The sequence below is a fragment of the Nicotiana attenuata genome, unplaced genomic scaffold (assembly GCF_001879085.1).
Source record: "Nicotiana attenuata strain UT unplaced genomic scaffold, NIATTr2, whole genome shotgun sequence".
Classification (NCBI taxonomy): Eukaryota; Viridiplantae; Streptophyta; class Magnoliopsida; order Solanales; family Solanaceae; genus Nicotiana; species Nicotiana attenuata.
Window position 1 is genome coordinate 34,115 of NW_017673580.1, and position 11,205 is coordinate 45,319.

At 37.6% G+C, this 11,205-nt stretch overlaps 2 protein-coding genes across 2 annotated transcripts; both read right to left on the minus strand.

The window, feature by feature from the left end:
- Window positions 1-4,892: 4,892 nt before the first annotated feature.
- Window positions 4,893-6,268, minus strand: LOC109216775. The gene has a single exon (XM_019380962.1). It carries the CDS (start codon window positions 5,906-5,908, stop codon window positions 5,138-5,140), a length of 771 nt encoding a protein of 256 aa, XP_019236507.1. The 5' UTR covers window positions 5,909-6,268; the 3' UTR covers window positions 4,893-5,137.
- A 3,477-nt stretch (window positions 6,269-9,745) lies between these two features.
- LOC109216776 (stress-response A/B barrel domain-containing protein UP3) lies at window positions 9,746-10,954 on the minus strand. Its single transcript, XM_019380963.1, has one exon. The coding sequence runs from the start codon at window positions 10,879-10,881 to the stop codon at window positions 9,982-9,984; it is 900 nt and encodes a 299-aa protein (XP_019236508.1). The 5' UTR covers window positions 10,882-10,954; the 3' UTR covers window positions 9,746-9,981.
- Window positions 10,955-11,205: the final 251 nt, after the last annotated feature.

An 11,205-nucleotide genomic window follows, 5' to 3' on the forward strand; every position in this document is an offset into this window, starting at 1 on the left:
ATGTCTGCATTATAAAACCCAACTAGCCTTGGAAATTTTTGTGGGGTCCATATTGAATAAAAGAAATAGAAAAAAAAAAGAGAAAATAGGATTGTAGGAAAAGAAGGCCATGGTAGGCGCTGCAGAAACACAAAACTATAACAAATTGGTTTTGGTTTTTAGTTGTTACCAATCTTGCAACTTGCAAGAACCAAATCTGATTGGTTCACTTGAACGGCAAATTTGCCTATAAAAGGAACTATTCGTTCCTCATTGAAAGCACACCAAAAATCAGAGAAAGCGCAATAGAGCGCAGAGAGAGTAATCCACAGATTGTAGTATGTGAGATAAATAGTGAGTGAGAGTAATATTATAGTGAGCTGTTTAAAATAAAGAGTATTATTTCTTTCGAAGTTATAGTAGTCTCTTGACACTACTAAGTTATAATATTATAGTAGTAATATTGTCCCGCTAGGGTATTGTATTTTATCCCGTTAAAATATTTGGCGTCGTTGTTACTTTCTTGTATTATTATTATTTGCCGTGGGTATTATTCCTGGGCGGGATTATTATTATTTTTATTCCCAACAACGTGGTATCAGAGTCATGACGAGTAATGGTCCGCTGTCTTTTCAGTATCCCCGTCTCACAAAAGATAATTATGAGAAATGGTGTCTACGTATGAAAGTCATTCTAGGCTCCCAGGATGTGTGGGAAATCGTAGATAGAGGGTATGCAAAACCCGATAATGAGGAAGCTCTGCCTCAAAATGAAAAAGATGTCTTGGCAAAGACAAGGAAGAAGGATCAACAAGCCCTCACGCTCATCCACCAATGTTTGGATGATGCCATGTTTGAGAAGGTGGCAGATGCTACCGCCTTAAAGGAAGCTTGGGAGATTTTACAAAATTCTCTTCAAGGAGTTGACAAGGTAAGGAAGGTAAAACTTCAAACTCTAAGGGCTAATTTTGAAGTTTCAAAAATGAAAGAATCCGAATGCATTTCGGATTATTGTTCAAAAGTGAAGGCTGTTGTGAATCAATTAAGAAGATACGGGGAGGACATAAAAGATGTTCGTGTGGTAGAAAAGATCCTTCGCACTTTAACACCTAAATTCGATTTTGTGGTGTGTGTTATTGAAGAGTCTAAAGATTTAGACTCAATGATGGTGGAGCAATTGGAGGGTTCTTTACAAGCCCATGAAGAAAAGATCAAGAAGAGACAAGAAGTGTCATTGGAGCAACTTCTTAAAACTCATGCATCCTTCAAGGATTATGGAGGTGAAAGAAGCTATTGAAGGAATGGCCGAGGACGAGGCCGTGGCGGTAATGGACGAGGAAGAAGTAATGGTAACAACTTCAACAATGAAGTTAAAATCCACCAAGCATTCAGAGGTCGTGCTCGTGGACAAAGAGGAGGAAGAGGACATGGCTACTACCAAGAAAATAATGGACAAAGGTATGACAAATCAAAAATTGAGTGTTATAATTGTCATAAATTTGGTCATTACTCTTGGGAATGTCGTAGCAATGTTGAAGAGAAAGCTAACCTTGTTGACGACAAGAAAGAAGAAGATGAGTCAACATTATTGCTGGCACTCAAGGAAGAATACAAGGATGATTGCAGCTCGTGGTATTTGGACAATGGAGCAAGCAATCATATGTGTGGATGCAAAGAAAAGTTTTTGGAGATCAATAAAACGGTGAGAGGTAATGTGTCCTTTGGAGATACCTCAAAGATTCAAATCGAAGGGATAGGTACGATTCTGATCTCCTGTAAAGATGGTAGTCACAAGCTAATTCAAGATGTTTATTATGTCCCAAAATTAAAAAGTAATATTTTGAGTTTGGGCCAACTTCTTGGAAAGGAATATGACATCCACATGAAAAATATGCATCTTTGGCTTAGAGATTCAAGTGAAATTCTAATTGCTAAAGTGCATATGGCAAAGAATAGATTATTTTCTCTGAATCTTAAAACAATTGATGCAAAGTGTTTGAAGGCTAATGTGCAAGATGAATCATGGCGCTGGCACATGCGATTTGGACGCTTGAATTTTGAAGCGCTCAAATCAATGGGAGAAAAGAACATGGTACATGGGATGCCATCAATCAACCATCCAAATCAACTGTGTGAAGCTTGTCTTCTTAGAAAACATGCAAGGAGGAGTTTTCCAAAGGAGGCTATGTCAAGATCAACCAAGCCGCTCCAGCTTGTTCACACTGATGTGTGTGGACCAATCAATCCATCTTCTTTTGGTAAAAGTAGATACTTTCTGCTTTTCATTGATGACTTTAGTAGAAAGACTTGGGTTTATTTCTTGAACCAAAAATCTGAAGCTTTTGCCGCTTTTAAAAATTTCAAAGTACTTGTTGAGAAAGAAAGTGGCTATGAAATTAAAGCTCTACGGTCCGATAGAGGAGGCGAATTCACTTCAAACGAATTTAATGACTTTTGTCAGTCTCATGGAATTTGTCGCCCTCTAACGGTACCTTATTCACCCCAACAAAATGGAGTTGCAGAGAGAAAGAATCGAACAATTCTTAATATGGCTCGATGTATGTTGAAAGCTAAAAGTATGCCCAAGGAATTTTGGGCCGAAGCTGTTTCTTGTGCAGTTTATTTGAACAACAGGTCTCCAACAAGAAATGTTAGAGATCAAACGCCTCAAGAAGCATGGAGTGGAAGAAAGCCAAGTGTCAAACATTTGAGAATCTTTGGGAGCATAGCATATGCTCATGTGCCACAGCAAGGGAGAGCGAAGCTTGACGATCGAAGTGTCAAGCATGTGTTTGTTGGCTATGATACGAGTTCAAAAGGATACAAGTTATATAAACCAAGCAGTGGTAAGGTGGTGGTAAGTCGCGATGTTGAATTTGATGAAGAATTGGCATGGGATTGGGAAGCTCAGGAAGAAACTTCATATGATTTTCTTCCATACTTTGGTGATGAAGAAGAACCAGAGACCGTGGAACCTGTGCAGGATACAACTCCACCTCCTTCTCCAACCAATGTTGCATCCCCCTCTTCTCAAGAAAGTTCAAATGAACAACCGCAAAGGACAAGGAGCATTCAAGAGCTCTATGAGGACACAGAAGAAGTTACTAATTTTGATTTTTTATGTTGTCTTTTTGCTGACAGTGAACCAATGAACTTTGATGAAGCTGTTAGAAACAAAAAGTGGAGACAAGCCATGGAAAAGGAGATTGAGTCAATAGAGAAGAACAACACTTGGGAGTTAACAACTCTTCCCAAGGGTCATCGAGCAATTGGAGTGAAATGGGTATACAAAATAAAGAAGAATGCTGATGGAGATGTGGAGAAATACAAGGCACGACTTGTGGCTAAAGGCTACAAGCAAAGGCAAGGCATTGACTATGAAGAAGTCTATGCACCTGTTGCCCGCATGGAGACGATTCGTTTGCTGATCTCTTTGGCGGCGCAAATGAAGTGGAAGATCCATCAACTAGATGTCAAGTCAGCCTTCTTGAATGGCTATCTTGAAGAAGAAGTCTATGTTGAACAACCATTGGGCTTCGTGGTTAAAAACCATGAAGATAAAGTGTTGCGGTTGAAGAAAGATTTATATGGATTAAAGCAAGCCCCACGAGCATGGAATAGTTGCATCGACAAGTATTTTCAAGACAATGGGTTTACTCGTTGTCTCCATGAATATGCTCTTTACCTTAAAGTTCATACTAATGGAGATATCTTGCTTGTTTGTCTTTATGTTGATGATCTTATTTTCACGGGCAATAACCCAAGTTTGTTTGAAGCTTTTAAGAAAGATATGTCCCGTGAGTTTGAGATGACAGACGTAGGGCTCATGTCATACTACCTGGGCCTAGAAGTGAAGCAGATGGAGGATGGAATTTTTATCTCTCAAGAAAGCTATACAAAAGAGATATTGAAAAAGTTCAACATGCTCGATTGCAACCCCGTGAACACCCCGATGGAGAGTGGGACAAAATTGTCCAAGTTTGATGAAGGAGAAAAGGTGGATCCCACATTTGTCAAAAGTCTTGTGGGAAGTTTGAGGTACTTGACTTGTACCAGGCCATATATACTATTTGCAGTTGGAGTAGTAAGCATGGAAGCTCCTACCTCCACTCATTTGAAAGTCACTAGAAGAATTCTTCGGTACCTAAAAGGTACGACTGACTTTGGATTATTTTATTCCTCTTCTAGTGATTTCAACCTTATGGGATTTTGTGATAGTGATTATGCGGGAGATATTGATGATAGAAAAAGTACAACTGGTTTTGTATTTTTCTTGGGTCATTCTGTTATTTCTTGGAGTTCAAAGAAATAACCAATTGTTACTCTCTCGACTTGTGAAGCTGAATATATAGCAGCAACATCATGTACATGTCATGCTATTTAGCTGAGAAGATTGTTGAAGGAGCTCAATTTACCACAAATTGAAGCTACAGAGATTTGTATTGACAACAAATCCGCACAGGCACTCGCGAAGAATCCAGTGTATCATGATTGAAGCAAGCATATTGATACAAGGTATCACTTTATCAGAGAATGCATTGCCAAGAAGGAAGTCAAGCTGAAATATGTAAAGTCTCATGATCAAGCTACGGATATCTTTACAAAGCCTCTCAAGTTTGATGACTTCCAGAGACTGAGATCAAGACTTGGAATGAAAAAGAAAAATCAAAATTAAGGGAGAAATTTGTGGGGTCCATATTGAATAAAAGAAAAAGAAAAAAAAAAGAGAAAATAGGATTGGAGGAAAAGAAGGCCATGGTAGGCGCTGCAGAAACACAAAACCATAACAAATTGGTTTTGGTTTTTAGTTGTTACCAATCTTGCAACTTGCAAGAACCAAATCTGATTGGTTCACTTGGACGGCAAATTTGCCTATAAAAGGAACTATTCGTTCCTCATTGAAAGCACACCAAAAAGCAGAGAAAGCGCAATAGAGCGTAGAGAGAGTAATCCACAGATTGTAGTATGTGAGATAAATAATGAGTGAGAGTAATATTGTAGTGAGGTGTTTAAAATAAAGAGTGTTATTTCTTTCGAAGTTGTAGTAGTCTCTTGACACTACTAAGTTATAATATTATAGTAGTAATATTGCTCCGCTGGGGTATTGTATTTTATCCCGTTAAAATACTTGGTGTCGTTGTTACTCTCTTGTATTATTATTATTTGCCGTGGGTATTATTCTTGGGCGGGGTTATTGTTATTTTTATTCCCAACAATTTTGTCACTTTGTTTAAACTTTCAATTTCAACTTCCTTTTTTAACTCCCAACTTTGGTTTCCATTCTCAAAAACCCAAAGCTCTATCCCTTTTGGAGCCAAACAAGTAAACCCTAACTTCCCACTATACTCCACAAGTTGGTTATATCCATAATCTTTATACTCCATTGTAGGTTTTGGAAGTGAAAATCTTGGAAAAGCTTCTTCTCCATTATAGTTTAAAGCCATCACTAGATCATCTTTTCTTAACTTAAAATAAACCAAACCACTTGCATTAATTGCTGGAGTGAACATTTCAACATAATTTTCTTGAGGGAACAATATATCTTTTCCTTTCCTCCATTGCCAAGCTTCTGAATCAAAAACTTCAATGCGATAGTAATCGAGTCCCAGATGGATATAATGATGATAAACAGTACGAGGCGACGATAACCTAATTATCTGGAAGTGTAATGGGTTTGATTTCAGCACAATGAGAGCTACTTTGACAGTAGAATAACGCATCTTAGGATTAGGAAGTTTCATCCATTGTTTGGTACTAGGTTTACACACATAGTACCTATACTTGTGCTTTATTCTTCTAAGACAACATAATATTCCTTGTTTTGAAGAGGCTTCAATCTTCATGTCACAGTCGTAGTTGAAAATTTTATCTTGTGGTTTTATAGCTTCAATTGGAAGATACAATGGAGTTTTCCCCGAACACCCATTCATCGATACGAACTCGGTCACGTGCTTGCTTCTGGACAGACTGAACAAAATACCCTGAAATATTATGACTATTCTCGCAAAACTGTGGCATGAAACTTGATTCAGAAATCAAATTGTGCCACTGCTTGTTGACGGCCTTGCATGTATCTAATGTTTTTAACGAAGTTCGAGTTAATATCTCGAAAATTATTTCTGAAGGAAGTTTAGAAGAAGAAGAAGAAGTCGAAGCCATTATCGGGGACAAGAGAGGAGAAAGCACAAGTATTAATGGTGATGGACAACGTCTAAAGACTATATATAGTAACAAAGGTTGAATGAAACTTGGACGTAAAGCTATTCCTAAGTAGAATAGGAATATGAGGCGCAAAAAGCTGTCTATGGTTTAATACAATTTCCACGAATTATTAGGTATACTTATTTACAAATTACCATACTTAGGTAGAACTCTTTCCCAGAATGATTAGGAGTAGTAAGTTTCATGTTTTCTAATTCGTTTATGGTAATTTTTTCTTGTCAGGGAATAATAAGCTAAGGAAAAATGACATAATCCGTAAAATATTGTAAGTATTGAAACCTAGCCTCAGGGTGAAATTAAAAAATAGCCAGATTATAAGTGGTAATTGAAAAGTAGCAACAGTTTCAAAAGTAATCAAAATTTAGCCACTTTTCATGTACAAATGAATCTGAACGAAAACACTGTTCAAAATACGGAAAATATTCCAGCATAATATACTAGATTTCAAATTTTTTACATGTGAACTTCCAGCATAATATACTGGTCCAGCATAATATGCTGGAAGTTCATACACAGAAGCTCCAATATCCAGTATATTATGCTGATACATTCCGTGTGCTGAAGTTCATACACATGTGCACTAATCTCCAGTATATTATGCTGAAACTTTTCATGTTGCAGCAAAATAATGGCGATTTTTCAATGACTTTGCAAACGCTGACTATTTTTTAATTAACAGTCCGAAAACTGGCTAGCCCGTGCTATTTTTACACCAATATTACTTAGTAACCAGTACCAAATTTTGGGCCTAATATAGAGTTTTCCTGTTCTAAACTAAAATAGAACTTGCAATTCAATTAGAGTTAAATTTCATGACATAAAACTTCTAAAATCGAATCAGTTTGCTAGTATTACTCTATTGTTTGGCACTCCAGCTAGGTGGATTTTACTTCAGGCACGTTGAGAATTGTCCCACATTATAGATTAGGGGTTAGGCTGGGCAAAGTGAATCCATATCTCAATGTTGCGAGAACTGAACTATTACCTGAAGTACTTTTTTCATACTATCAACAAACTAAGGGGTTGTTTGGTGGGAGGGATTAAGAAAATCAAATTCCACAACATTCCACATAAGATAACACAATGCCTGGATATCTGGCTGGAGGGATTAGAAAAAATAATCGTCTCTTATCTAATGCAGCGATGAACTGGCAATCTTAAATAATACATACACTAAGTTATGCGAGTATCGATTTATTATTTCATATTGTATAGAATATGGAATAAAAAAACACTTACAGACACACAAATTTAAGCATTTAAAGATAAAACTGATGGTCTAGTTATCTAGATGCAGACCACCCCAAGAAACACATGGAGGAATGATCACAGATGTTTGCAAAAAGGACATTCTAGTGTTCTACTGGACTTTGCAGATATCAGATCAGCAATGCCTGCTATTACTGAAAGAAAGATTTCATTCAATGATGAAAAAAACTCTCATATAGCGCAGTAACGGTAAAGTCACCAGTAGCCACTTTTAAGTCCGCTGTTTAAAATATATCCACAATTTATAATGTATTTAAAGATTAGCCAATTCATCCAAACTTCAATACTAAGTATCTTGAATTTGAAATTCGGGACTTAGAGCCTGTTTGGATGGGCTCGTTTTAAGTTACTTTTAAGCCAAAATAGCTTTTAAGCCATAAGTTAGGAATTCTAACTTTTGGCTTTTGGCTTGTTTTTGTTATTTTAACTTAAAAACAAGTGCTTAAAAGCACTTTTTTACTTTATCCAAACACTACAAAATGGCTTAAAAGCACTTAAAACAAGCTAATCCAAACGGGCACTTAGTGTCCTAAATTTTTGAGCTACTAATTATAAATTCAGGACTGAATTTCTGAACTATTAATTTAAAATTCAGGACTAAGTATCCTGAATTTCTAAAATATTAATTTAAAATTCAAGACATAAGATTCGAACTTTTGGACACAATTTTTGAATTTTAGAACACGATGCCCTGAAGTTTGGACTTTGAGGCTTAAACTTTAGGACGCCGTATCCAAAAGTTTGAGTAAATTGGCTAATGTTTAAATACATTGTAAACTGTGGATATATTTTAAATAGCATGCATAAAAGTGGCTACCTGGTGTCATTTCCACGAGCAGTACTTCTACCGGAAAACCTCTTTGGAGTAAAATATTCTGGAAAAGGCTGAGAGAATTGGTATATCCCCTCTGGCAATGAACAAGGAGATATTAGGTTTCAGTTTGGCTGGCCAGGAAGGACAATCTTTCTTCCTGGTCCAACAATTTCTGTCATATCCCAAACTGATCAATATTCTTTATCATGCAGTAAGGATTATGTGATCTAGACTTTAGTTACCAGTCATGGGATGCTATTTGATGTGGAAGCAGCAGCTCAAAAGATCCCCATGGCGCCAATCCCAAGTCTGACGATCCTTAACTCTCATCGACCATCCCAACTGGTCTTGCTTTACAAAGTCTACCAGCCTTTACATGCATCAAATAGACTTTCATTGCTAGTTGTCCCTAAGAATAGTTGAAATAGCAGCTGACAAAAAGTAAATGAAGCTACGATGCATGCAAGAAACTCTTTACCTTGACGCGACCCAATCTAGGGTAGCTTTTAGGGGGTTGAGCCTCCAAATAGTTCTAATGCATAGTTACAAGTTCTATGATAACCAAAGTACTCATGAACCTGACTAAAGAAGCAACTTTAAGAGTTTAAATAAAAAAAGAGAATAGATAAAGACTTTTCGCCCAAGCGGGGCTCACAAGTACTAACAACTTCGCTCACTTTAGATAGGGAGGTCCTCGATGGCATATGTACTCCATAAAACAGCAAAAGTAAAAAGTGAGTTCGCTAGCTCACTAAGGTCATAATGCTTATCCACAACCGTTTTTTCATGGAGACAAGCAAGAAAAATGCCAATATACATTATTCTGAAACAAGGAAGAGATTCCCATTTTCAGTAAAGGTAAACAGTCATAGATCATATCACAAATATATCATGTATGTTATATTCAAATAACAATGCGATAATATAGGAGCTTCATCTTAGCCTGCCATGAAAACAATAAGTATAAGCTATGTAAAAATACTATGTACAATCATATACATAAGTTTAGGAGTTTCCACGAGCGAACAATGTAGTTGCTAGGACTACCTACCTCGACGGATAAACAAAGTAAATTGTGGACATCCTTCGGGACGGTGTCAAATCATAACTATGGTCTCTACCCAAGGGTTATCGGTAACAGTATGCTAGTTTTACCTTCTCACTAGTGAAGGTTGAAAGGAATACACCGTTAGCTACGAGATCCATCAAGGTATCCTCCCAATCTACCAATTCAAAAAACTATATACCCAAACTCTAAATTCTTTATATAAAACACAAAATATCCATATCAAACATTACCAGAATAATGCAAGGTAATCTAGTCCATATCCGGCTTATGCCATCCTGGAAAATGACCAAAGTTTTCAACCTGTTAAAACATCAGAATTGTAGTATATACAACAGTCGCTTTTTAAGTATGGCTACAGAAGCAAAATAGTAATGGAAAGTTCAAAACCTGATCGAATGAAAAGCATGTAAAATGTTATTATAAAGAGGCTATAAAAAGGACACCTTTGCAAAAGTTCAAGATGCAAAAAGAAATGCATTTCAACAACGAAGGACAACTGAATTTATTAGCCATGTTTAAACGCAAATCATAGTCACACCCCAACAAAGTAAATTTACTAAGCTTTTTAAGCACAAAGGCAAATTGACTTTCAGTTAGAGGCAAGAATAACCTCACTTGCTGATATTTACTCAAAGGCTAGCTGATTGAGTAGGAGGAACAGCATAATCTACCACAACAACACCATCCAGAAAATCCCTAACCTTCTCTTTCTGCTCATTTGCCAGCTCAGTTTGCGACTCCAAAGCTTCCAATTCATTCACTCCCTTGAAAACCGCAATGGAAGCAATCGAAAAACCTTTCGCCCTACCCGGAGAAAAATTCTCCCCAACAGTCAACTGTTCAATCCCAGGGAATTTCTCTTTAATTCCTCCAACAGCACTCAAAACTTGTGATTTCTCATTTTCCCCTAAATTCTCCTTCAATTTAAGAAACGTCACTCTCAACGCCGAACCAGGCGGGACCTCACTCGGGCCGGAGAAATCAGTCGGAATCCAATCGACGGCCATGATGTCATCAACCACCGGCAACACGTATTCCTTCACGACACTGACGTGGGCGGGGTGCGCAGAGTAATCGGCCAAGTCAGATTTTGACTTGTACCGAGAATGAAGGATGTGAGTGAAGGAGAAAGAGGAAGATCTGTCGCGAATGAGCGGACCAGCGGAGAGGTGAACGACTTGGTTGAGAGAAGTTAAGCTGTTGAGGTTGTTGGCCATGGCGCTAAGCTTTGAAGGGTCAACATCAGGCTTGGCTTTGAAGAGCACAACGTGTTCGACGATTTGTTCAGCTGACATTTTGATAGAACGAAATGAGGAATAAGGCTTGAAATGGCGAAAAGTAGCGGTGGTAGGATTGGGGGATAAGAAGTGAGAGCAAGGTGGTGGAGGTGCAGGTCCTGACGTTTTGAGACCGAGCATTTTTCTACCGTGCCTTAGGTTTTGACTGTAAATTTGGATCCTTCGATTGCTGCGTGCTAGTGGTAGTTGGGTGGTCGATAATGATCGGACTATTTGTTCTACCAGCTTCATTGGGAGGCGCTTCCAATCTACTAATTTTTTACTATTGAATTCATTGGGAGGCGCTTTGAATAATTTTTTACTATTGAAACTAATTAGTTGAAGCTAATTGGAGACTGTTATAAAATAAAGATTAGAAAGCAAATAAAGTTGCAATTTTTTACTTCAAATTGTTGGGCTTAACCAGTGTGACGATACTCTTAACATGATGTGATATTATTCGTACACTTTGGGTCATGGCCACACGACTTTCCCCAAAAGGTCTCGCATCATTAATAGATAATTTCACTTTAGGGGAACTTTCAGAAATTACTATTGTTTGGAGGCTTATTGTTG

What these genes read in the sequence shown, in the direction of transcription:
- LOC109216775 (XM_019380962.1), bottom strand. Translation starts at nt 5,908, where the DNA reads ATGAATGGGTGTTCGGGGAAAACTCCATTGTATCTTCCAATTGAAGCT.
- LOC109216776 (XM_019380963.1), bottom strand. Translation starts at nt 10,881, where the DNA reads ATGAAGCTGGTAGAACAAATAGTCCGATCATTATCGACCACCCAACTA.